Raw genomic sequence first — 27,902 nt, forward strand, 5'->3', positions numbered from 1 at the left:
TGTGTGAAGCGCAGAAATAGGTTGATTAAAGCTGGATACCACCATGTTCCTGCACTTCTGGGCTTTGTTATAATGTCTTGGGGACAGTGAAACACATCATTCCACACAATTTAAAAAGTCAAACTGGACGAAATTAAAATATATATTTCCATTACTTTGTGCTTCCTGTCTTTTATTGTTATTTTTTCTTTTAATCGTCTTGATCTTGGACTGTGGTACTGTAATTGATGTATTTTCAGATTTCACAGGGCAAGCACTGCTAGCCTTGCTTGCACGGAAAAAAACAGGGTTACTACTATACAAAGCATCCCCCTTTTCCCCAGGTGTAAAGGTAAGAGGTTTTATTGTCGAATGAACAGAATAAACTGTGATTTACACTACACAATAAAATTCACTGTCACATACAAGCTAAATCTTCTAAACCCCCCTCAGTTTTCTGGTCAGTATACTCAAAATGTTTTTTAGTGTTTTGTCATTGATGTTACAGATTCAAAATCAAATATAAAAGTGTTCAGGTGCCCTTTCAGACATATAATATAATATATATAATATATAATCAGTTTGTTTTGTCTGGACAACGCCCACTTTCACAGAGTAAAACGTGTATCCGCTTTTTCCCGTGAATGCGCGTATCTTACTCATAGCAAATCTTCGCTGGAATAGCTCTTCTTTGTTGTTGTATTTTGGGTCCAACCAGCCAATCAACGTACGATTTTGCCCATGAACGCCCACCAGTTATGCGAGCTGTCCAATCAGCGAGTCCTCACGACGGACGCCATCTTGTCCGTTTAAAGCGGCGGTGCTCGGGGTCCTTGTTGGCTGCTGTTGGGACCTGTTGCTCTGTAGTTCCGTGTTGTGCAATGGACGGGTGAGTTATTCCACAGTCTCACGGTGACACTCCGCTTAAATGTCATTTCTGCTCTTTCATGGAAACCCGGGAGCACCGGGGTTTTTCGGAGGCGCTGTAGTGTGCAGGGAGCGCTCCTGCTGTCGCGGAGTAGTCGCAGAAGTGGGTTTTGTGCTGGGAGCAGGAAGCGAGGCTAGCACAGTTAGCTGTGCTGTTAGCTCACGGTGGGCCGTGCTCTGCGGGCACCTACCTCTCTTCTCCAAAGTCCCACATCACGGCCGCACTGAAGCTCGACCCGGTTACCCGCCGAGGCTCTGCTCGGGGACGTTTTGGAAGGTTGTTGGTGATATGTATAGGATACATGAGCGGTGAGAAGTAACCAGAGCACACAGGTTAGAGGTTCACGCCCATTCTGGTTTATTTTGCCAGGCAGTCGTTCACGTGAAACAGTTAAAATTTAAAAAACGAATAAAAGCATGAATTAATAAAGTAACTTCACTTGTGTCGTGTGTCCCGAAATGTGGAGCTGGCCCTCTAATCCTTTAAATGCGGAAAATGTACTTTAAAGTGTGTGTGAGCGAGAGAGGACTGCTGTGAAACTCCTAATTGTCATGTTTCATCTGGAGTGCATTTTTAAAAGCGGTAACACACTCGTAGAAGTCGCCATCAGGAGTGTGCGTGTGTTGTTTTCTGAGGGTGATTTTGTTTTGAGTGTGTGCTCAGGTTTAGACGTAAAATAGATGGTGTCTTGCTTTAGTCTGCTGGATTAGGGAAAGGGCCTAAAAGTGGCTGTTTTTCACAGAGTTCCGTTGCAGCGATGGTGAATAGGAGAAAGCAGCTTTGTTGGTGGAGGGAGGGAATGTGAGGCCTGTAAGCCTGCTGCTGTTAAACTGTGTGGACTGACGGGGAAAAATAGCAGCGTTATTAGCGTTGATCACACTGGTAGCTGTGTCCACTCGTAATATAATGCGTGTCATTTCAGCTTCAGTCAGGGGGCTGTGGAGCATTCACGGTCCTGATGGAATATTTGTGTTTCGTCAGGACTCATCCCTGCCCTGAGGGCTCCTCTTCCAGCTGCTCCTCATTGAACACAGTGGTGTGGGCCTCAGCCTGGCCAGCCGGTTTTCACTTGCTCTGGGCCATACCTTAGTGTGTAAAACGCGTTTTGTTTTTTGTTTAGTTTTTTCCAAGCTCTTTGTGTCATTTATTCATTTTCATATCGAGGCGTCTTTGGGTAGGTTTGTTCAGCAAACCTTTATTTTTGAGACTGACCCATTGTTTGTACATTTCCTCCAAAAAGCTGTGGGGTGAAAAAGGGCAGGTTTCCTTTGACTTGCATCCGATAAATCAGTTCCACAATTACGTAACTCTCACCTCTGTCTACAGGCAAACATACACTTTAAGGGGAAAGTGAGGAACTTGAGCATACTGGATGGAAGTTTGTGTGTTTGTGGGGAGGGGGGTGAACAACACCAACAAGTCATGTTTGGAGTATAGCCTGCAGTCCATGTTAAGTCAAAGCGGCAGCAGAAAGGATGTAGATATAGTACCTGTGTGTGAGAAAGTCAAACTGCTGTTCAGTGGACTTGTGCACTGTGTGCTTATAGTAATGCTTTAAAAAAAATTTTTTATTTTTTTTTACACAAAGGAATTTCTTGAATTGTAATATAATTTATCGATTAATTCGAAAAATTCTCCAAAAAAGTCTTTGTTTCGATTAATGCACAGCTCTGTAGCGCGCCGTTGTTACCATGGAAACAAGAACACGAGCGTTTCACCCCCATCTGCGATTAAAAACAGACCTGCAATACAAACGCATTTAAGAGCAGCGTGTGAAAATAAAGTCTGAAAACATTAAGCCTCCAGTTTTAAACAGAAACAGACACACACAAGAGGCGGAGCCGTTACCGAGACGGGAGCTCACGATGAGTAAAAGAAAACTTATTTGTAGCTTCCGAAACAGCAGCGCTGTTCCTGTAACCACCATTAAAACCTTTACTGGGGAAAAGCTCGCAGGAGCCCTTCATCAAAGCACCCAATCAACAAACTCCAATGTAAAGACTGTTTGTTTTACACAGAGATAAATCTGCAGTATACCTACAGAAGTTGTATTAAAATATGCAAATGAACTATTAATTCAGTCTAATACATGTTTAAATGATACAGCCTGCTGCAGGCTGTTGTTTTACATATAGCCATACAGCAGCAAACAGGGGTGAGTCTAAAGGGGGGCATGGGGTGTACTAGACTATATTTATTTCAAGGCTTTTGTAACATTTTGTAACATTTTTCAGATTAAAAGTGAAATAGTGTAAAAATATTTTATTAATTCAGTTACATTAATATTTAAAAATATATAAATAATTTTTTTTCACAAGCCAATAAATGTATTTTCTTTGCAAAGACCTTCCAGAACCCTCTAATAGTTTGTTAGCATTGCTTGACTTTCACGGCAATATCCGTGTATTCAAATGCATTGTAGTGCAATGCTGATGTCTCCACACGGATTTGGATTAAATGTCTGTGTGTTTTATTTAGTTTTTTGTTAGGAGCAGCTGTTCTGATAACTGTGACTCTACAGACTGTGTAACAGAGACCGTCGGGATACCACCATGTTCCCGACAGACAGGAACTAGAATTGAAGTCAAAGCTTAGTGTTGATGGGCAGAAAGACACCAGCACTCCTGTTACTGAAGGAGCATCGGCTTTCTGTCCCACACATTTGAGAGTGTGTGTGTGTGTGGAGAAGCTGACTGTGTTCACACCATGGGTCAGTACACACTGTCAGTTCTCTACACATCCCCGGCTTATCAAAGCCTGGTCATCTGATGATGAGCTGATGGTTTGCTTTGGCAGTGAAAAAATGTCTTTATCTGTTCACTGTGAATCCTTTAGCATCACTCAGCTTTTTATTGATTTAGTTTTAGTTGAACTTGGTCTAGGATTTCAGTCATATCCATAGTTGATAAAGCAGCTGTGGAGCACATTCGCATCCTGTATCTCCTGTACTGAGTGACCATATCCCATGTGACTGGCAAGACGCTTCAGCTGCTCTGTGTTCACAGCCGCCTTTACTGGTTGGTTGCTGGAGCTTTGTTGCAATGATTTGGTCTGAATGAGAAATTATGATAGTTAATAAGCAATAAACACAAGTTTCGGGTCTTAAGTGCCTCGAGTGTTCTAATGTCCAACTGCAAAAATTGGTTTCAAAAACAGCAGAACTTCTCAAGCTTTTGGGTTGAGCGGCCGCTCCTGTGACCTCTGACCTAAGGAAAAAGGTTGGTGATGGAAAAGAGGGTGCAGGGTTCCTTGACCTGAGAGTTCAGTGAGGTGCAAGTGGCTCTGACTGGCTTCAAAAAGCTGCGTCTCAATAGGCAGCACCTCCACCGTCACCAGACTATTGTAGCAGTCAGAGCAGTTGGAGGCTGCGTGGAGCTAGTATCCATGTGCTGCTTGTGGAGAAAGGTCTGCTTCATTCTCTTACCACCGTTTGGATCTTGTGTGAAAAACACTTGAGGTTGCCGTGAGGTTTTTATGGAAAAGGTGAGGTGCATACTGAGGCAAGCAGGTGCTGAATAGAGATGTCCCATCTGCAGGGCAAACCAACCCGCCGAGCCATTGGTCCCTTGCCGATCGCTGCTGGGCCTCTCTCGGCTTCTGTCCACCTGCTCCCGCACAGTCTTCAACATCATCACCTTTCTTTTTTGATACCTCAATGAGACTCATTCTGTGTTTGAGTTTTCCCTGGCTGCCTCTAACACGCTGTCTTTTCTTCACAGCAGTGTCCACCACGATATAACAGTTGGCACCAAGGTAGGCACCTCTGCTTCCTCCTCCTCTTCCTCTCTGTCTGGTTTCTTGCTTTGTTTGCTGCTGTGTCATCACTGAGTGTCTGAATAGATGGAGATGCTGCCATCTGGAACAGTGCAGAGCTTTCTCCTTTAATCGTTGTGGAGGTGGCTCCCTTGTCTGTCTGTTGAATGCCCAAAGCCCAGCAGTAATTTGACCTCAGGTACAGTCCAAAACTGGTCTGTGGATAATCAGTTTATTCAACAGCAACATGCACATGCATGTATGCACTCTTAAGCAGCATGCTACTGCTGTTGCACAAATCAGCCACTCAGCAAAGATCCTGTGGATGTTTGTTGTCATTCCTGTTGAATGTTGAAAAGTCCATCACATCAGAACTTTCACTTTGAAAGTAGTCTCCTGCAGTGAGCGCTTTTCAGGTTCTAGATGGGCTGCAGAGTGCTTTTGTAACTCCTAATCAAGTCTACTCTGAGTCCACTCAGAGATGCTGTTGATTGCTAAAAAGCACTGACTAAACCAGATGTGCCCAGAACACTCTCACAGCTGGGCGAAGGTCATGTGGTCCAGTTATGTCTAAGAAATATGTTGAATTTCTTGAATTTTTACACTCCCAGATATAACCTATATACAGTCTGATGAGAAAAATGGACAATGATGAAGTGTCATGTTGAAATGTCCGATACTTCCTAACTGCTAAAAGATCTTATCAGAGCCGTCCTCCAGCATTAGGGACAAGAACTAGGAATCCATATTAAAATAGTCCAAGTACCAAATCACTAATACACAAACAGACTGTTTTTCATTCTTAATTTGATGGCAGAGGTCAGACACAGTGCAAGGACTCAAAAAGTCCAGAGTTAAAATCTGTAGGAGTGTGGTGCTGCGGCAGGAATGGTGCTGTGACATACCTGCTGTACTACATTTGAAGTACAGCCGAACTCACTGACTAAAATGGTGTGAAAGTGTAAATGAGGCAACACGAATGTTGATCTGTAAATTACTGGATGTTGTTTGAAGGGAACAGCATCATCAACATAGCCTTGAAGCTCCAGTGCAAACACCAAACTAAAAGAGTGGTTTTCTTAGATGAATAATTTAAAAAAAACAGAGTAACGGTTTGAAGCTCTTCCTTCAGTCGTCCTTACCAATGTTTGCACAAATGACAGATTTTCTAGTAGCTAGCTGGCAGACGCCTATATCAAACTCGTACCTGCTGGCTTTCGTGTTAAGATGAAGATGTCGTTGGTGAGCTTACCAGTGTGTGAAAAGTGGCTACAACCACTATTTTGTCCTTACCAGTGTTCCCAGTATCAATATAGCCACACGTGATTGTAAGTGGCTCTTATATAGTGCTTTTCTACTTGAGCACTCAAAGCACTTTATACAACATGCCTCAGTCAGCCATACAAGCACTTTTTCTATGCTCAGGTTCTTTCTATGTAATAATGTTCACTATTAATATTGGTGTTAATAAAATACTCCCCATATTCTTCATAACCCAGCAGTGTCAATAAGTTACTATAAGATGATTCACAAATTTATTTAATAAGAATCTTCCTTTAGCTTATTAAAACCTAAACATTGTCTGGGTTTAAAAGTAAGTTGGTCTGAAGTGAAGTGCCTCCCTCGGCTTTAGTGATTGGCTAGTACACTATAAGCACAAATGTCTTAAACAGTGACTCCCTGCTGTTCAGCAGGTCTGTATTCAGTCATTAAACTGGAATGCTGCTTGATCTCTCTGACTTTTCTGGCATTGAAGCCGCGTGTCAGATTACAACAAGTCCTCAGGTACATGACTGCTGCTTTTCATTCTTCAGGAGCACAATGAATAATAGAACATGATATTATAGCGGCATCAGAGACGTTTATTTGTAAGCAGTAGATGTGAAGTACGTTATTGTGCATAATAACAGGTAGGTTTTTATTCAGCTGCCTTGAACCTGCAAACCTGGAAAATAAGTCGGTGTTGTAAGAAATGCAGATGGGGTGTGGATCTGTGACCGTGACCTGTGGGGATTTAACATGTACTTATTAAATGGACTGGTTCTTATATAGTGCTTTTCTACTCCTGAGCACTCAAAGGCTTTATACATCTTGCTTCATTCATCGATTCATACAGGTACCACCACCTGATAGAACACCTTAAAAATAGAGTCGACCCGTGCCGACCCGATCCGAATAGGTACTAATGGAAAAGGCCCCCTTGACAGCATCAGCACTAGTTCCCCCTCATCAATACTAATTTCTACATAAACGCATCCTTATTCTTATTCAGGCCATTCAAGGTAGTAATCAAAACTAATCAAGGTGCTAATTAAACATTGCATTCATTTTCTATTTTACACATTTTTTTAAGGCTGCAGCTCTATTATTTTATTGAGTAATCTACCGATTATTCCATCGATTAATCGGGTAAGAAATACTTTTATCTTATTAATGAGCAATAACAAATATTCATGATTGAGAATTGCTTGTGGGGATAGGTTAATTGGATAATCCAAATTGCCACTAGGTGTGAATGTGAGTGCGAATGGTTGTCTGTCCCTGTGTGTTGGCCCTGCGATAGACTGGCGACCTCTCCAGGGTGTACCCCGCCTCTCGCCCTATGACACCTGGAATAGGCTCCAGTGCCCCCCGCGATCCTGAAAAGGATAGGCGGAAGCGGATGGATGGATGGATGATTGAGAATGCATCAAGATGCCATATTAAGGTTAAAATTTTAAAGAAACTATTTTCTTAAATGCAAAAATATATAAATGATGTCAAGTACAGTCAAATAAAAATAAGACACATGAAATCTACACTAAGGCATAAAAAATAACCTTTACTCTGTGTTCTTGGAAGAGTTTCTGACATTAACAGGAGACAGGTTTTTGTGCTCCTGAAAACGGACTTTATGATGGTGTAGATGTTGATCAAAATTAATAATAATAATAATAATAATCATCAGTGGCTCAGAGTTTTACTAGCCAATGTACATTTTTATTGGCTTGTGGAAAAAGCATTTTCTATATTTTTAAATATTAATGTAAACAAATTAATAAAGTATTTTACACTATTTCACTTTTAATCTGAAGAATGTTTCAAAAGCCTTGAAGTAAATATGGTCTAGTACACCCCATAGCCACCTTTAGACTCACCCCTGTTTGCTGCAGGTATGGCTATATGTATAAAAGAATGGCTACTGTCAGCCGTCAGTTGATCTGGATATTTTAATACAGCTTCTGGAGGCATACTGCCGATTTGTCTCTATGCAAAACAGTCTTTATTGGATTTAAATTGGAGTTTGTTAAACGGGTGCTTTGATGAAGGGCTCCTGTCAGCTTTTCCCCAGTAAAGGTTTTAATGGTGGTTACATGAACACCGCTGCTGTTTTTGGGTTCCAGAAACACAGTTTCTTTCACTCATCTTGAGCTCCCGTCTCGGTAACGGCTCCGCCTCTTTACTCTTCTGCATGTGTGTGTTTAAAACTTTAGGCTTAATGTTTTCAGACTTTATTTTCACACGCGGCTCTTAAATACGTTTGTATTGCAGGTCTGTTTTTAATCGCAGATGGGGGTGAAACGCTCGCATTCGTGTTTCCATGGTGACAACAGAGCTACAGAGCAAAGAAATTGTGCCAAATTTTTATTTGTATTTTTTTAAAATATTAGAATTACTTAATAAATCGTTGCAGCATTATTATTATTATTATTATTATTATTATTATTATTATTATTATTATCATTATCATTTTATAAATTCAGATTCTTTGGACCACTGTTTGCACGGTCCTACCAAAATAAAGTCGCAGCTTGAGTTGAAGCCCGGCAGTTCATGCGATTCTAGTTGTGTTTTATTAAGGTTTCTGTTACTGAAAAAGTAATGCTCACAGTTGTGAATGTGTGTGACATCTCAGCAGCCAATACTCATATTCCTCAGGTCACTCTTTGGCAGTCACGTTCAGTGTGTTTGTCGATACAAGCTAGAATCTAAGCCAAAATCACATGAAGGTAACAAATAGTTGCGATCTAAGAGCAGGACATCTGAGAAGGAGGGATGTTCTTTGATGATTACAGCTCTCCTGTTTCTTTCTGTCTTCAGGTAAGTCATTTAAAACCATTCTGAGCTGGTGTTGCATGTATTCCGCTAGAATACGTGCAACACCTTCATACTCCTGGAATTGCAGCAAAGCAACTTAATCATGGTATTTATTGTCAATCAATCACATTTCTTTAATTTTGATCTGTGTCAAACAATTACCATGTCTCCTTTATTAGGCTGTGAGGCATCAAGCTGTAATTTTTAAATGCATCTAGTCAGAGCTCTAATGGCTGCATTCATAGGGATCATTTTGTGCAGAGTTGCGTGGTATGTGAAATACCGCATTTTATATAAACACTCAGAGCCTGAAGGAGAAAACGTGGCAGATGGGTTCAGCTTTCTTAATAAAGAAAGCTGAGAACCACTGTGGTGATACCTTCTATCTCCAAAGCCCTTTTTTTTTCATTAGTGCCACTGCCTACTTGGATCGACTGGTTTCCCATTACAATCTTGTACCACCGATTGTGCGTGGTCATTGTTATAGCAGCATGTCTGAGTTTGATGTCATTATTTTGCAACGCGAATTATACAACAAAGGTGGATGTCGAGGCGATGATGTACCTGCTGTTTGGTCTGTGACTTTTCATCAGACTCAGGACCACGGCATTGTTTTTTTTGTGGCCATTTCCCTGAGAAAAATGCAGGTACTATTTTAGTACCAGGTACTATGACCTAATGAAAAACCCTGAAAACCATGGCAGGTCGATCCGAGTAGGTACTAATGGAAAAGGGGCTCAGCTGGGGTGTTAGGTTTTTTCAAGCCAGCCACCACAAAGCCAACACTGGCTGTGTTTGTGTTGAACTTCCACTACGATCAGAGGGAAATACTACATTGGGATCCTTGTTTTGGAATGCTGTAATTCTGGGATGATCAAGATCTTTCCCAGATGTGGGAAACTTCCTGACATTTGGCTGATATCTGATTATCTGCATTCTGGGATGTTTGAGCACTCGTTGACTGTGAAGAAGAACACCCTTTAACACGAAGCGACTTCCTTACGAGCGCCTTGGAGGGAGAGTCAGCTATTTGTCCTACCTGGTTACAGGCAGTTTCTAGTGCTTCTATGACTTTGTCATCGACTCTCAGTCCATTCTAACCACATTCCATCATGGAGAAAAATGTACTTTTTCCTAATGACTCACTGTAGAGTAATGTGCTTTACCTGAATTTGAGTGATGGATGAGTGGAAGACCTATTGCTTTAACGTTGTCTTAATGTGTTGTCTTCATCCCCTTTGTCTTTGTTGTCTGCGTTGTCTTTGTCACCTTCTTTCTTCTCTTGTACTTCATCCTCCTCTTCTCAAAGTGTTTTTGGGGTGAGTCAGCCATTGCGTTAATCACTGGCAGGCACATAACTAAGACAAAAACAACTCCCCCTCAGTCTAAATGAAATACAGTTGGGCACATAATGATCATCCAAACTCTGGTCTGTACATTAGTGATGAGCTTTCCCTGAGTTTACTGCAAATGGAATATGGCTCCAGAGGAAGCAGCAGGTCCTCTGTAATTACATGTGGATAAACAGAGTTGTGGTTTGACTGTAATGGTCTGTCAAAACCAGATGTCTGTGTGGATGCGCACAGCTGTGGCTCTTTTGTTTTGCTCCTCAGTTATGGGTCAGGCTGGCAGTTGGCATCTGTCAGACAACAGATGGAGATGGCGATAGAGGGGCTGGATGGGGTGGCACAGGAGACAGAGCAGGGCTCAGGTTTCTGCAGCTTTTTATTATTCATCTGATCACGAAGTTGACAACAAATTTGTGAACATAAAACCTCCTGCTTGGGCTCATGTATGAGGAAAGATTCTGGCAATATCAGAAACGTATTTTGGGGGGCGGTAAATCTGCTCACATATTGACACTGCTCATGCTCAGTGTCAATGTGTGTGTGAATGATAGAAAGTGCTTGTATAAATGGATGTGAATGAGGCAAGTTGTGAAAAGCGCTATATAAGAACCAGTCCATTTAATAAGTACATGCTAAATCCCCACAGGTCATGTTCCACACCCAATCTGCATTTCTTACAACACCGACAAACTTATTTTCCAGGTTTGTGTGTTCGAGGCAGCTGAATAAAAACCTGCCTGTTATAAGCAGTCACAAAAATGCAGCTTACAAAACTGCAGGCAACTGAAAAGTTCAGGAGTTCGAGTGCTTCGGATGTTTTGTGATAAAGGTAACTTGTAACTGTGCTAATGTGTTAATTGTAACTAGATAAACTTTGTGCAAATTAAAGGTTCTTTAAAGAATTTAAAGTGACGACTTTAGCCTGAAGTTTGGTGCACAGTAGAATATGTAGGACATGAATGGTGGCGTTTTAGTAGTTTTGACTTTTGAAAATCTACTCTCAGTACTAATATTTAATATTGAATTAAGGTCCTGATTTGGAACAACATCTATAGCAGTGCTGTCTTTAACTCTTCTAGTTGAAACACAACTTCACAAAGACAGACACACAGCTCGTCCTCACTAACAGCTGGAGTAGTTAACGTTCATAACACTGAACAGGACTTAAGGAGAAAGTTCAGAGGTCAGTAAAGGTCCTGTTTCATTAATACTGAAGTATTAAAGGGTCTTCATAAATGTTAACCTGGCTGACACATATGGTAACATTAGCCGTTTACTATTGGCAATTACATGATGGCTACATTGCGGGGGACCGTGGTTTGATCCCCAGCTCTCTGTCCTGGTCGTTGTGTCCTTGGGCAAGACACTTTACCCTACCGTCTACTGCTGTTGGCCAGAGGGGCCGATGGCGTGATATGGCAGCCTCGCTTCTGTCAGTCTGCCCCAGGGCAGCTGTGGCTACAACTGTAGCTGCCTCCACCAGGCAGTGTGTGAATGTGAGAGTGACTGAATAGTGGAATTGTAAAGCACATGGAGTGTCTAGAAAAGCGCTATATAAGTACAATATATTATTATTATTATTATTATTATTATTATTATTATTATTATTAGCCATCTGTTATCATTAGTAGTGGCTAGCAGACTGTAGTTGGATAAAAGAATCATTATTGCAGGCTGAAAGGTCACAGATGGAATATTGAGCGTTGATGGTGGATTAGTGGATTAGATACATTTAGAGGCTGTCAGGCTGCTGACTGTACAGAGCAGTGGGAACTGTAGCTGAACTAAGGAGAGAGCCCAGAGTGTGAAGAACTCATCCAAGCAAATAAAGAGTGAAATTTGGAGCAGAGGTTTCAGAACTGAGCAGTGTGACCTCACGGTTGTAGCCAACTGTGGGGTCACTTTTAAATTGCAGGCAGTGAGCAGTTAAATCTGTCCCAGTGAGTGCATTTTTATTTATTTTTTTTAAATATTGGCTCTATTTTAGCATAACTAATACTACACTCCACAAAGTTGGTACTTATGGATTTTGGAGCTGCAACCAGCTTTCAGTGTTGGTTTTTCTGGCTTAAAGTTCAAGTCAAGGTGACGGTATTTATATAACACATTTTAAACAACGAAGTTGACCAAAGTGCTGCACATTAAAAAGTATATACGAGCTTTTTGCTGTGAGGCAACAGTGCTAACCACTGTGCTGCCCCTGAAATAAAAAAAGATAAGATGAAAAAAATTAATAGAAATAAAAACAAAAAATAAAGTAATGTTAGTAGTGGGTGATATCATGTAAACACTGTAATGATTTGGTGTAAACATTTTGTCATTTGTAAACTATAAATGACATGGATTCTACACTGTAACTGATGTGATGTTCTATAAAGTGGTTTTAATTTTTTTTTTAAAAAAGAGGCAAAAATTAGTTTGTTTCCTTATTGAACTTTTGAACAGTGGGACTCAGTCAGTACATATTCAGTAAATGCAAATTATTTACATGGCAGTGCACTTCAGGCATAAATCTAGACCCCTAGATAAAACATTATGGCATTATAGCAGTGACAACTCCTCCACAGTAGCAGGTGGGATTTTTCTTTTTTGAGGACTGCTCCTTTTACCTTTCAATATGGATGGTCTGTTTATGTTTTGATCAAGAGCCTTTTTTTTTTTTTTTTTTTTTTTTTTTTTGACAGCTGAAGAGGAGAAGTCCATCTTATGGCCAACCTCTGGCTGTATCTTGGTCATATTACCCAGCAAAACCCAGTATGCAGGTTCATTTGTAACAGTCCTTGTGCCATGGATCTGTACTGTTGCTTCTACTTTAAACAGAAGAGCAGTGACGTGGGTGCAGGTCTCCACGACTCCGGCCATACAGCTGCAGTGGGCGGCTTCAACCTTCCCTGTGATGCTCACAGTGACCTATGGCTGCAATGCTGGTTCATTCAGTCTTTGAGAGTGCAGTACCTGAAACACACACACAGACAAAGTTCATTTAAAGACAAGAACTATGAGCCAAGGCCGACACAAACGTGTTTTATCTACTTTATCATAAATGTAACAAAGTGTTTAGAAAATTGGCACATACATGTAATTTTTTTATTTCTTTATGTGTCCATCTATAGAACGCTGCATGTTATAGTGTAAACCTGTCTGCAGAAAATGAACCTAAAGTATGTAATGCAAGGATGTAATCACTTTAGAGATGGAGAAAGCATAAAGTGACAATTATCAATCACTTATTATGATCAGGAGATTCTGCAGGTCATTAATCAATATATAAAACTAAAATAAAATGTATTTTTAGTTGCACAAGATACAAATATGGAAGCAAGATGTGTAATAAGGATTATTTATAATAAATATGAATTAATGAATTAATAGTACTAGTTTAACCATAGAGAATAACTAAATCCTTCAGGACAATGTCACATCAATGCACTGAACTCACTATGTTATCCCTCTAACAGCCTCCACGTGTTCTCACTGTAATTTCCCCTCATGATTGAATTTATGCTGCACTAATGTGAATGTTTGGAGGGAAATCAAACTCATTTCACACGCAGTACTTGAGCTGACTTACCTTTGTTTGAATGACGACTTGTACGCGCTGACTCCACAGATAAGGTACGAAAATGTCAGGCTACGTCAATAGCGGTTGGTCTTCAGGGTTTCTACTCCACGGCCGTATTTCATACGGGTCCACATTTCCAATGCACACTATTTTCTGCAAGTACCGTCGCCTCGCCTCTGGACGCAATCGGTCTCTATACAGTCCATTCTCTTTTGAGCTGCTTTTAAGCATCTTTCTTGTAGTCGTCGTTCCAACACAGTGTGTTTGTTTTGATTCGTAGACCCCGAAAATGGCGCAGCGCTCCCACAATGCATTGTGGTGTGACGTCAACTCCAAAGCCCTATTACCGTGAACGGTATGATATGGCCCAGGCCTACCCAGGTGCCAAGCTTTAAAAGTAGGCAATAAAATCTTAAAATCAATACTAAAACGTACAGGAAGCCAGTGAAGGGACAACAGGACCGGGGTAATGTGTTCATGCATTTGAACACCTGTTAAGGGCCGAGCTGCTGCATTCTGGAGTAACTGCAAGTGGCGAAAAGATCACTGTTAATACCAAAGTATAGGGAGTTACAGTAGTCCAGGCAGCAAGTGATAATAGCATGAAAGCATTGTGTGTTAGAAAGGGCAACGATTGAGCTTAGCATGTCTTTTATTATGTGTTAGAAAGTGTTTAGGCATAGTTAATGGTGCTGTATGATTATGTGTGACTGGGTGAATAAGACCTACAGCAGAAAGGTGCGTTTACCATTCATCTTGTTTTGCTTTCTAAGACTAAGGCATGGCCGCTATAGACTGTTTCTTTATTGACATCTAGTGGCAGCAGCATTACTGTGTGCTCCTCAATTCTGCTTATTTTCTACAAGTTGTGTAGTTTTCTTCCCTTTGCCTTTTGCTGTAAATGTTGTACCCACTGTGACCTGGAAAAAAACCAATCAAACTGTTAATCGATGAATCAGTTACACGGCAGGGGGACTAAACGACTTTTGGATCAGACTCTGAGTCTGTCAGCAGAGCTTAATGTCACGGTGTACAGTTGGTGCAAAGGATCAAGAAGTAGCTGTCTGATCACATTGTTTAAACCTAAAACAGGAAGTCAGTGGAAGTGCAGTCCAGAACCTGCCCCAGGCTGGATGATGTCAGCTACAGCTCAGGCTCAGGGTTCTGCAGAGGAAAGCAGGTTTTAACAAACCTGGATGTGGACTTCACTGAGACAGCTTGGGTCACATGTTAGCAAATAGTTTTACATCCTGTATATGTTCATTTGTATTTAGGCAGTTTTACAAAGGGGAAAACAAATATGTCATTACTTTCTATAATACGCTGTAGCCATCTGTCAAATATGATGACTATATTTGTAATATTTTTATGTATTTTTCATTTATTTTATTATTTTTATTGCAACTGTTGTAACAAAAGTATTTTCCACCACCATCATCATCATCATCATAAAGGAGATATTTGTAAATGAAGCCCTGGTACCAGGACTCTCAGAAGATTTAGGTTTTTGCACATGAATGCACTGATAATGATTTATCCCAAAAGTCGGTGCATGGCTGTTTTTTCAGAGCAGGTAGACTGAAGAGGAAGTGCATAAATTAAATGCAGCAGCTGGGGTCTGTGTGCTCTTGTGCTAACCAGCTGTTGTCCAGGAAGGCTTGGATTACATCTAAGAGATGCACCACTTAGTTTAACTTGAGATGTATGAAAATCCCAACAGTTGTAAACATACTGCGTGTTTGAATCCTTGAATTTTTTGGTTTGATGGCGAGATGTCTTTATAATTAAAGCCGTTAGACCTCAGTTGTCTGGAACTGCAGTTTAATCACAGAACTGTTCTAAAGTTTTGCTAATGAAGAGCAAAAACAGGATCTCATGCAGGCGAGAGCTTGCACATGTTTGGGACAGATTCATTCACTGCTCTTCATGAAATCTTCTCTTCTGTCCCTGTCAAAAATGCAAAGGCATCACTTCTTGTTTGGTATCCTAATTCTGTCCTGTCTTGTATAAATGAGGTGCATACTGACTGAGGAGAAGAGGTCAAACTGAAGTGCTTCTGTTGTTTCAGAGAGGATCTGACGAACTTTTCTCCAGCGTCTCCAACAGCCCTTATATCATGAGCACCACAGGTCAGAACCCACTCTGCACATGCGAAGGTGTTTGTGTCAATGCACAACTTTTAATGGACAATATTAGCTTATTGAGTTTTGAGTTATGTTTTTTCCAGACATGGGATGAAGTAAGGGGTTCATAGTGTAAGATGACTTAAGATTCCTGACTATGAATGACACAAAGCTCCTCTAGAGTCCAGGAGTGAAAAGATGTATTTAAAACGATCAGAAAAATAATTATTATTCAGATTTTCAGACAAACTGTCTGCACTCTGAAAGAACAGATTGAAATATCCATTAATCTCATATAAATACTATTTTGTTTTTTTAAAATGTAAAAAATATTGGACAGAAATGGTTTCATGCCGGTTTACAGGCGGATGATAAAGACGGAAAGAATCAGCAGTGTTAACACAATAAGTTTGAAACACCACAAACTGATGGGAGTGTTCAGCACCAGGACTCCTGTCTCTGCTTTGATTCATTTAATAAAAAACTGTGTTTCCTCTCCTCTGTAGCCAATGGCAACGACAGCAAAAAGTTCAAAGGTGACATAAGAGGTCCCAGCGTGCCATCCAGGGTCATCCACATCCGTAAGCTTCCCAGCGACATCACAGAGGCGGAGGTGATCAGCCTCGGCGTGCCTTTCGGAGACGTCACCAACCTGCTGATGCTCAAAGCCAAGAACCAGGTACACACTACAGCGTCCTGTGAGAGTATTTTTTTTCCATCCACAGTTCACAGGATCCAGATTACATAACTTAGCTTGGTCGCGTCTCAAATTGAGATGTTTTTTGTTTTGTTTTGTTTTTTGTTGTTTTTTTATCATGTACGAAGAGACACTGATCAATACGAAGGCTCTCGGGTCTACAGATCTGTGTGTTGAGGAACCGCATCATGAGCAGCTGCTTCTTACATGTTCTGTGTCTCTTGTCTCTTCTTAGGCCTTTTTAGAGATGAACTCAGAGGAAGCAGCTCAGAACCTGGTGGGTTATTACTCCACCATGGTGCCGATCATCAGGCACCATCCAGTCTATGTACAGTTTTCCAACCACAAGGAGCTCAAGACTGACAACTCCCCAAACCAGGAGGTAACACATACTACTGTTAGCGCCTTAGCAGCTCCGTCCCTCTGTTAGCACCTTGTTAAACCCCCCCCCCTTTCCTCTCTTCTCTTTCAGAGGGCTCAGGCGGCTCTTCGGGCTCTGAGTTCATCTCACGTGGACACGGCGGCGGTGGCTCCGAGCACAGTACTGAGGGTGGTGGTGGAGAACCTCATCTATCCCGTTACCCTGGATGCCCTGTGCCAGGTATCCGTAGTGCACCACAGCAGTGTGCGTGCATGTATGTAGATCACTGCTTTGATCAAAGTCATGACAGATGGAGAATAACTGTGAACCGACTGTTCTAAAGTTCATCTATAATAAAACAGCAGTTAAACACGCACCTTTCGGTGCTTCGCTCTACCTGTTTCACTCCAGCATCAGGTGTTTGCACTAATGACATGCTGTCAGTTCTGCGAAGAAGTAGTTAAGTAACAGATTACTTTAGCAGGAAAAGAGAAGATAACCCGAGCAACACTCGGCACAAAACAGAGCAGCAACACAAACAAACCAGATGCAGCATGAAATGATGACCTGCAGTACAGGTTGGTTAGCAAGAGGCTTGCAGATGTGCAGCAACTCTTGGCAGGCTAAAACAACATAAATGAGATTTAAACTAAGCTGCTGTTTGGTCCTCAGATCTTCTCAAAGTTTGGCACCGTGCTGAGGATCATCATCTTCACAAAGAACAATCAGTTCCAGGCTCTGCTGCAGTATCCGGACGGCGCGTCAGCCCAGGCGGCCAAACTGGTGAGCATGATGGTTCCCAGTGCTTTTGTCGCTTCTACTAAATGGTAGAAGTAACGAGTGTTACTGCTGCGCTGTTTCAGTCTCTGGACGGTCAAAACATCTATAATGGCTGCTGTACTCTGAGGATCAGCTTCTCCAAACTCACCAGTCTCAACGTCAAATACAACAATGAGAAGAGCCGAGACTTCACCAGACCAGACCTTCCCACTGGAGACAGCCAGCCCACCATGGAGCATACGGCCATGGCTACAGCCTTTAGTAAGATCCCACCATACTGATGTAACATCACTACAGCTGTGCTCAGCTGAGGCGGAAGAAAAAAAAAGTACTACACCAGTGGAACTGAGGAAGGGACAGATTTAGTATGGAAGTTGTTTTGAGAGGGTGTCCCCTGTTCTCTGACACACACAGACACTGCAGACATGACATGTGAGTCAAAAGGGCATCAGAATGCTCTCAGTGCGAAGCTCGTTTCAGTCAGTGAAATGAGCAGAAACTCAAAAGAAGATCAATTACCAAACTGTGAATCATGCAATGCTACTCTAGATGGCAAGAATAAAAATACTGAGTTGAAATTATCATTCTAGTTGTCTGTAATAACCTAAACTGATTTAAAGTCCAGTAAATCAATTCAATTTAGTTTTATTTAGAGATACTGCACAAATGGGGGGAAAAAGCAGTCCTACATATTTGTTTAATATGTGCATTGAAGGACAAATCCTGGTTAAAAATTGTATGATTGATTTGTGGTTAAAATCCAGCTGGTGTTTCTTGTCTGCAGCTCCAGGCATCATCTCTGCTGCACCGTACGCTGGAGCCACTCACGCTTTTCCACCAGCCTTCACCCTGCAGCCTGCTGGTGAGTGTCAGTGCTAAGAGAGAAGGATGTCTGTTAGATGACACACACTTTGAAAAGTGATCACCTTGTTTTTTGAGAATGACCTTTGCAGCTGCAGACAGACCCAGCAGCTGAGTTATTGTGATGAAGCCTTTAGAGGGTTTTCAGTTGCTTATCCTTAAGGAACGCGTAGACTCCTCACTATAAGTGTGGAAATAATGGTTAGGTTTAGGATCACTGTGCATGGGAACCCTGTTGCATTCCCTCCTTCCTCTGCACCCGAGGAAGTTGGATCTCATGATTGAATTCAGGGATGCAAATATTTTCCATATCAGTTCATCTGCAATTATCATTTGTTCTCCACATACCAGAAGTGTTGAAGCCTTAGTCTATGAATGTGTGTTGTGTGATGCATCTCTGGCAGTTTGCAGATTTTTGTTTACTTGTCTCAACTCTCCCAGTGTCCTCCCCCTACCCAGGACTTGCGGTCCCCGCTCTGCCCGGAGCCCTGGCCTCTCTGTCCCTCCCTGGGGCCACCAGATTGGGATTCCATCCAATCCCTGCTGGACACTCTGTCTTGCTGGTCAGCAATCTCAATCCTGAGGTTAGTGATTGTCTCCCAACAGGCTGTTAATTCATGTATCTGTATCATTCAGTATTTTGGACATGGAGTGAGATGTAAAGTGTTTTCAGTGCTCTGTTCCACCTGGATTTTAAAGTTCATGTTTGAATCAGTGAGTGGAAGTGGAGCAGAAGTGTTTGAGTGCACAGGAGTTAAAAAAAGAAAAAAAGGCAGCTTGGATAACAGCTCAGCTGCAACGTGCACAGCGGTGATCCTCAGAACCGCCTTTCTCTGACACGGCTTGATGTCATCTGTGGTTTCTTCCACCACTGTGGTTTATTTCTAAACCCTACCACATAATCCACAGCTGTGAGCAGCATACAGGCCTCTGCACCCCCACTGTGATCAGTTTGACGCTGATGGACTGTTGAGCCACAACATTAAACCTACCTGCCTAGTGCTGTACATGCACCAGTCTGCAGTATTGGGATACCAGTGACTAACTCATCAGGATGCTGATGGTGGGTCTGCCTCCCACTCCAGTTCATTTTTGATCAGATTAGGATCTTGGGCATGTGGAGCCCACACCCTCTGGTTCATATGCCCAAATAGAAAACGTGTGACTATTGTCAAGCAAGTTCTTAACAGTCCAACATCCCCAACATAGTGTCACTGTTAGGGATGTTCCCAATCTAATGGAAGCAGTCATGTGCCTGTGTACACACTGCGGTGATCTAGTAGTTATGTCCCTCTGCTGCGACTCAGCCAGCTGTTCAGCTCCTACATCAAAGTACTGCAAGGAGGAATCCATGGTACTGAATAGGCCAATCACTGTCCTGACCTGACATTTAGTGGTATTGCAGGGAGCTGCAGGTCAGATACCCCCTGTGCTTACAGCACAGCAGTGTTGTAGATTTGCCACTACAGCAGAAATCCCCACTAACAGAGCGTTGCACCTCAGTCTGGTTGTTAAATGATGGGAAATCTTTCTGAATTCTCATCATTAAACAGTTTGACTTCATGTTTGTTCGTCTCCTCTGACACTGATGTTTTGCTCACAGATGGGTTTTGCCTTTGATTCGGGAATTTCTTTCATATTAAACTCTGTCATGACCCCTCCCCTACCACACACACACACGCCTGTGCACTCATGTAAAAATGTTGTTCTCATATTGACATTATCTGTATGTGATCCCTCCTCCAAAGGTAATTAACCTTCTGATTGACCCTGCACCTGTCTTTTTTCCCCTTTAATTTGTTGCCATGGAAACACCTTGGACCCTGCACCTGTCCTGCCCTCCCACCTTTACCTGTCCTGTCCCTCCGCTGCCTTCTCTGCTGTCTTTAAAGAGAGTTACGCCCCACTGCCTCTTTATTCTCTTCGGTATGTTATTACTAGCTTCTTATTTTGAATTATCAGTACCACATGGTTGTTCTGATTTAATTTTTATTAAAATTCTGGTTTCTGTTTGGTTTTTTTCCCCTCTTTTTCATTATTTTTGGTTTAATGAAAAATGGTGTGTACTGGTCTTGTCAGATTTTGTGTGTTGAATTGAAATTTTCACAATATTTGCAGCTTTCCCTCAGTGGTTTTCTTGCCAAAAAAAGGTCATCTTTGTACAGAATCCTTCATTTCTTACCAAGTAGAAACTAAATAGCAGTAGAGGCTTTTAAAGCCTCTTCTAATTTTCAGGAAGTGCATCCTTTGGTCAGATGAGATGAGACTACACACTGCTTATGTTTGGAAAAAGAACATATACACTGTCCCCCACAATGATTATTTTCATACATATTTATTCATGCTTTGCACACTCTTGGGATTCTCTCGATGAGCTTCATGCAGAAGTCACCTAAAATGTTTTTCCGGCAGTCTTGAAGGAGTTCACAGAGAGGCCGAGCACTTGATGGCCCCTTTGTCTTCACTCTGCAGTCCATCTCGATTGGGTTTAGGTCAGGTGACTGGTGCAGCACTCCAACACTCTCCTTCTTGGTCAAATAGCCCTTACACAGCCTGGAAGTGTGTTTAAGATCATTGTCCTGTTGAAAAATAAATGATGGTCCAACTAAACACAAACTGGATGGGATGGCATGTCACTGCATTGAACTTCAGTTCTTAAAGTAATGATGAACTGTTGTTTCTCTTTACTTGGCTGAATGGTTCTTGCCATAATATGAGTTCTAACAGTTGTCAAATAGGGCTGTCAGCTGTGTACCAACCTGACTTCTGCAGAACACAACTGATGGTTCCAACCTGATTAAGAAGGCAAGAAATTCCACAAATGGACCTTGACAAGGCACACTTGTGAAGTGAAAACCATTTCAGGTGACTACATCATGAAGCTTATTGAGAGAAGGCCAAGGGTTTGCAGCGCAGTCAACAAGGCAAAGGGCGGCTTCTTTGAGGAATCGTATTTAGAGTTATTTATCAAGTTTTTCTTTGCTACATAATTCCATATATTTGACATCTTCAGTATGTATCTACTATGTAGATAGTACTTAAAATAAAGAAAATCATTGAATAAGAAGGTGTGTCCAAACTTTTGATGGTTAGTGTATATCTGACTAAGTTGTGGTCTGAATGCTTAAAAAAGCATTAAAATGGATATGAAGCCAATGAAAGACAGAACTGAACGCTGAAAAGAAGTCTGTGGTAATAAGAGTTGGAACATTACTAATGCAGCGCTGCATTACTGCACTACTTATCTGCAGAGAGTAGTTTTACTCTCTGCAGATAACTTTTGTCATATTTTTGAGATTTGCAACATTTTTACAATTTCATAAGAAAATCGCTCAAGAGACAGTCGTCAGCTGAGGGCACTCTTCTGTTTTCTAGGACATTTTGGCAGTAATGGGAATTTTCAACACAACAGGAAACACTTTGTGCTAATGTGTCGTGTTGTTCTCGAGTCCAGGGTCCAGCTCTTAGATGAGCGCTGCCTTTCAAGCTTTATGTGCTTGGAGTACACAGTTATCATTCAGTTGGAGTCAGAAAGTTTGAAAGCAAATATTTGCTTTAATTCTTTTAAAAAATGTAATTTTTAGTTTGGGCCTAACACTCTGAGGAGCTGCATTTATTGTGTTTTGTCATTTGATTGTCTGTTTTTAATTTTGCATGCTGGGGTTTCTTACATTTTGCATGTCCTCAGTGCTCAATCAGTGCTTTTGTTTTATTATTTTATTTATTTAGTTTTTGTCCCATAATTCATAGCTCCTACACATTTTTGTTTTTGTTTTGGGTTTTCCCCTCTGACCCTTAATTTTCCTCACTTGAATTTTCCTGTATTTAACCATTCAGGAATTCCTGCTGAGTTCACGCATTTGTAAGTTCCTTTAGTCATGTTTGCTGCTGCTCCCCTCACTTCTGGGGTTTGTATGCAGCCCTTCAAACACAAAAGCCATATTTGAGCATTGAGACAGAGGGTCAGTCGCCTGGCAGGCTAAAGTCAGTCCAATACACATCTTCCTGTAGGGCTTGGTGGCAGGGAGGGTTGCTTTCCTATTTCCTGTGTGCCAAATAACCTGGTCCTCTTTATTTAAGGTGTCTATGGAGATGTCATGAGAGTGAAGATTCTGTTCAACAAGAAAGAAAACGCTCTGGTTCAGATGTCTGACAGCACACAAGCTCAGCTAGGTAACACTCTGCACATGTGTGGTTCTCAGGTGTCTCAAAATCAGAGTATTAAAAGAGTTAGAGTGCTGCTACATGAGTGTTGCAGAAATGTCTTAAAATGTGTTGTTTCTGCATCTTCTGAGTTTAAATGACTGTGATGAACCCAGATTGTCACAGTGGTCTTTCATCTACCATAAAAACATTCTTAGTCTGGAGTCTACAAAACTAATACCCTCATACCTCTGCTGGTGCACCATTGACTGGGAGCACGTCATGGGTTGTTGCTATTTTGTTGACGTTACTCTCAACCATTAATTAGGCCCTCTGCTGATTCACTCAGGTCTTTTTACCTGCCCAATTTTAACATATTAAAGAAGAACTGACTATGGCTGACAGTCAAATAAACTGGTACTGATACAAGTTGATAATTGTTGTGATCAACTTGTGATCTGTGATCACGACTCTCAACCTTAGCTTGGCAACAAAACAAATTATTCAACATCTGAAATGTTGTGTTGTGAGCATTGGGTTAAGCAAACGTGTTTCATTATAAAGTCACAGTTTTTTGTATTGTATCTTTATTTTAGACACATACAGGAAAAAAACCCGATATATACAAGTACACATACTTGCATTTAAATGTACAAATACGAATATATATGTAAATACACACACGTATGTGCTCAGACAAAACAAACAAAAGAAAATAGATATAATGAAATTAACTCTAAATGACATGAAATTACAATTAAGTCTGAAATGGAGTAGTAAGAAGTATAACATACTTATTAGTCACTACCCCATGTTAAACATTCTATTGAATCCCATTATTCATTGTTACCCCTTATTCCCATCATCACTTACCCCACACAATAAACAAGGAATGAAGGACATGTATTAACATAGCTACAGTGATAGATACAATTTAGTATAGTTACATATACAATGGGTGATCAACTTTATCAGTTTCATATTCTTCCAAAAGCAGTTTTCGAAACATCTTTATGAACTGACTAATGATTGAACATTGCTGTAGGTCCACAGGAAAACTGTTCCACAGTTTTACCCCACAAAAGGTTTTAACCTTTATCCGTGCTTTAAGAGTCTTCAGATTTAATTTTCCCCTCAGTTCATCAAAAATGCTCTTGACTCCAGACTAAAACAAAAGGAAGAGATGAGGAGTGTTCATTTTCTAAGAGCTTGCTAAAAATCTGCATTGGAACAGTGTCTCTAAAAGGAGACCATAAGAACTCGACTGAGGCTGTAAAAGGCTGTGTTTGTATGTGTACAGCCATGAGCCACCTGAATGGCCAGCGGCTGCACGGGAAGCCTCTGCGCATCACTCTGTCCAAACACACGAGCGTTCAGCTTCCTCGCGAGGGGCACGAGGACCAGGGCCTGACCAAAGACTACAGCAACTCCCCCTTGCACCGCTTCAAGAAGCCCGGCTCCAAGAATTATTCCAACATCTTCCCACCTTCTGCCACCTTACACCTTTCCAACATTCCGTAAGTCCTTCAGCTTACTCCAAACTGAGAGGTGCTGCTGACCCCAAAATGGGGGAAAAAAACTGCATTCCTCAAATCTACTTTGCTTGTGTTTGTAGCCCCTCTGTGGTTGAAGATGATCTGAAGATGCTGTTTGCCAGCTCAGGAGCCGTGGTCAAAGCCTTCAAATTCTTCCAGTAAGTCGCTCCTTTACTGTCTCAGCTTCTTAAACTCATGGCTATTGATTCGTGTCATCCATTTAAAAAAAAAAAAAAAAAGCCCTGCACCTCCTGTCTGTTTGTCTGTCTCGTCGTGTTAATCTGTTTGATTAGCATATGTACAAGTCCTTGTTTTCAGGAACATGTTGTGAAAACACATTGTGGCGGCTGTTTGCTCCTATTTATTTCTTAAATGGCCTGTAATTGCTGGCCAGTCAGTAAATGGGTTTGGTTGTGGACTTTGTGCCCCCCTTGCAGTAAAAGACCAAAATCTCCTTCAGTCTTTTAGGCTCATCTTGGAGTGTCCAAGCAGCTTGTTCAGTGTGTGCGGTACTGAATGTCCTGTTGTTGCTTTGCCTCAAAACAGTCTGAATGGAAGCTCTTGTTCATTTCTCATACAGGAAGGACCATAAAATGGCTCTAATCCAGGTGGGCTCTGTGGAGGAGGCCATCGAGTCCCTCATAGAATTCCACAACCATGATTTGGGAGAAAACCACCACCTGCGAGTCTCCTTCTCCAAATCCTCAATCTGAGCCACCATCTGAATCCTTAGAGTCAGCACGACAGTATCTACCACACTCCAATCATTCCACCACATGTCTGTAGAAAACACAGAGTCTGGATTAATGTTAAATTATTATTATTATTATTATTATTATTATTATTATTATGCTTTTTTCTGTTTTTCGATTCTTTGCCTTCTGACAGAATTAAGGTCTCTTGAGGAGAAATCTGACTTTATTCTCTCAAATTTTATAAACTAGAGAATAAAGTTGTAGTTCTGACCTGTTCAGGCTTTCTGGAATAAAGCCGGAGTTCTTCGGTTAGTCAGAATTCAGACAGCAAAGTACTTTTTTTTTTATCTTGCCTTTGGGCTTTGTTCCCACACCAAGGGATTAAAGTCGGCCTTCTTATCCAAAGATGTTACATTTTTCAGATTCAGACTTTTACTTTGATCTTAAATTAGCCCAAGTTTTACAGGTGACCCTGTTCCTTTTTAGCTCTCCCTTTAAAAGTTCCAGCTCTGCTTGTAAACGATCAGAGGTCAGATGTCCGCTCAGGCCTTCAGGTCGAAGTGTGGCCCCGTAAAGAGAAGCCTGGCTAGACCTTCACATGATCCCTGTGCCTTATTCCTGGAGTGTGAATGATCGTGATTATGTCATGTTTAAGAGAAAGAGGGAAAAAAAAGTGAGCAGGTTTACAGTTGAAAAGGTTTACTGTTAATGAGCTGTATTACAGATATATCTGTGTTTTCTGTCTCTAGTGTTTTGTACCACTGTGTTACTGTAGTGTGAAACAAGAACTGACTGTCTTTTAGGTTTGTTGGGTCTTTAGTCCTAAATGCATTGTTTTTCTTTTTGATTTCTTTATTTCTGTGTTTGCAATCATGTGTTAATCAAATGTTGTAGCAATATTTTAATCATTCCTGATATAACTGTTTTTGTGTTAGGTTTTTTTTTTTGTTTTTTTTTTTGGGTGCCTCTGTGAGCTCGGCCTTTCACGGCGTGCAGACGAATGTTTTGTCTAGTTGGTGAATCTGGTCAGGTTGTCTTGTGTGTCGCCTTTCTGGATGGTTTTATTTATAAGTTTGTGATCCACTACAGCTGAAACCAAAAATGGCCTTCAGGATGCAAACAAATATGTCTGCCTCAGGTTTCTGGTTTTATGGACTACAGAAAGACTGCAAGCTGGTTTCAGCTTTCTTATTTTCCTGTGAGAATGCAGAATGTTTTTATTCATTTCTTAATTGCAAAACCAGATGTTTGGAGTGCCTTTGACGCAGCACTGAGTTGTAATCAGGCATTAATTTATCTGTATACTGATGTGACGGTTTGGCAGGGAGGAAGCCCACAGTCCTCCGAAACCACAAAATGCTGGTTTGATCTGTTTGTGTCTTAATATGAATATTGTTATTTTGTCATTCCAGCTGCTCAGATGTTCAACTGAACTTCAAAAATACAAAGATTCTTCACTGACCATGGTTCATTTAAACAGGTTGATTGTGGTGCCTTCAGTAGAGCTGGGAGGGTTTGTGTGTTCACTTTGTCACTAGGTGAGGAGAAAATGGTGATTGTGTCCCAGTTTACTCCCTCCCTACATACCCAGACCAAAGGTCCAGGTGGGCAGGTCATTTCAGAGTCAAACAAATAAACTGTAGCCGCGTTGCACCTGAATTTGAACATAACAAAAGCCCCTGCTCCATTAGTACCTACTTGGATTGACTCGCCACAACCCGACTCGGATCAACTGGTTTTCCATTACAATCGAGTACTACCTAATGTGCGTCATCGTTGTTATAGCAACCCCTCCCAAGGCCTTGTGACGTAATTAGTATGCGACACAAACGCTGCAACAAAGGTGGCAGTTGAGGCAACAATATACCTGCTGGTCAGTCTGTGGCCTTTTGTCAGACTCCAAACCACGACATGGTTTGTTTTTTTGTTTTTGTTTTTTTTTTGGTAGCCATGTCACTCGTTGCTAGGTTTCAAACGTGGCGGTTTAGATTTTTGTGAATGAGACGGTCTCATGACTCATCAAATGAAATGACGGCACTGACCAGCCAGTCGGTGGCATGCAGTCTGACATAACATTTAGTACCTGTTTGGATCCCTTGGAATCCCTGCCAAGTAGGTACTATTTTAGTACCTGGCATTAGGAACTATCACCTAATGGAAAAGCCTGGCAAGTCGATCTAATGGAAAAGGGGCTAAAGTTACATCTTACGAGGTCCCTGCACATTGTGATTTCAGAGTTTGTATGGATGTGCGAGGAATTTGAGACAGTTTCTAAAATTCACAGCTATACGTAACAGGTGGGCACATCAACGATAACAACCAAACCCTCATGTACTGACACTTTTTACCATCTTCTTTCATTTAACTTTTCAATTGGCTTTAATTCTTACTGCGGAATTAAAATACTCATGTTCATATTGTTGGCAAGAGAAGTCTGAGCTCCTAAACACGTTAAAAAAAAGAGAGAGATATTGAAGACACATGTTCACTGAACACGAGGGTGTTTGTATTGGCGATTGATCAACTTAAACTGTCCATTTTCTTCCACTATCAGACTGTGATGTGCAGTTCAGGGTTGTGATAAACCAGCTCATTGCAGTTCACACAATGTAAAGTTCAAACCTTTCTGATTATGTGAGGTGCAAGTCTGACCTGAACCTGACTGCTGTTACCACAGTGCCAGGGACCTTCATCTGTCAAACTGATCGATGTGCTGCATGCTGTTCATCACTACATGGAGGCCGGGAGACGTATTAGGACACAGTTCCCTTTAATCTGAAACCGCAGCCTTTCCGTTGGGACAGATCCTACAGGTGACTGGAATGCATCACAAAACCTGGTCGGGTGAGGTGGGAATGGGACCAGTCAGTCAGTAACAGGAGGGAGGGGCATTCAGCTGTACATACACATTTTATACCACAGTTCAGTGTCTAAAAGGCGATTGTCAGTTTTCTATCTGATAAAATCTGTATATTTTGATTAAAGTGTGAAATCGGTTCTGAGCCTTACATTGTTTGTGTCTAAAAGAAAGATTAAATCACTTTTTAATCTAAACCTCT

The 27,902-nt window shown here is 41.4% G+C and overlaps 1 protein-coding gene across 5 annotated transcripts; it reads left to right on the forward strand.

The window, feature by feature from the left end:
- Positions 1–799: 799 nt before the first annotated feature.
- Positions 800–27,902, forward strand: LOC102797883 (polypyrimidine tract-binding protein 1-like). Of its 5 annotated transcripts, none has more exons than XM_087830997.1 (15): positions 800–868; positions 4,630–4,660; positions 15,717–15,777; positions 16,278–16,450; positions 16,704–16,850; positions 16,941–17,069; positions 17,502–17,612; positions 17,693–17,870; positions 18,394–18,471; positions 18,912–19,054; positions 20,363–20,396; positions 22,551–22,643; positions 23,914–24,130; positions 24,229–24,306; positions 24,729–27,902. In XM_087830997.1, the coding sequence occupies exons 1-15, from the start codon at positions 861–863 to the stop codon at positions 24,859–24,861; spliced, it is 1,614 nt and encodes a 537-aa protein (XP_087687123.1). In that variant the 5' UTR covers positions 800–860; the 3' UTR covers positions 24,862–27,902. The 5 variants fall into 5 exon arrangements, with proteins under 5 accessions (XP_087687123.1, XP_006803668.1, XP_006803669.1 ...); XM_006803605.3 differs by having other exon boundaries at positions 808–868; positions 4,627–4,660; XM_006803606.3 differs by having other exon boundaries at positions 808–868; positions 4,627–4,660; positions 18,930–19,054.

The sequence above is a fragment of the Neolamprologus brichardi genome, chromosome 17 (genome assembly GCF_056152115.1).
Source record: "Neolamprologus brichardi isolate AB-2024 chromosome 17, ASM5615211v1, whole genome shotgun sequence".
Taxonomy (NCBI): domain Eukaryota; kingdom Metazoa; phylum Chordata; class Actinopteri; order Cichliformes; family Cichlidae; genus Neolamprologus; species Neolamprologus brichardi.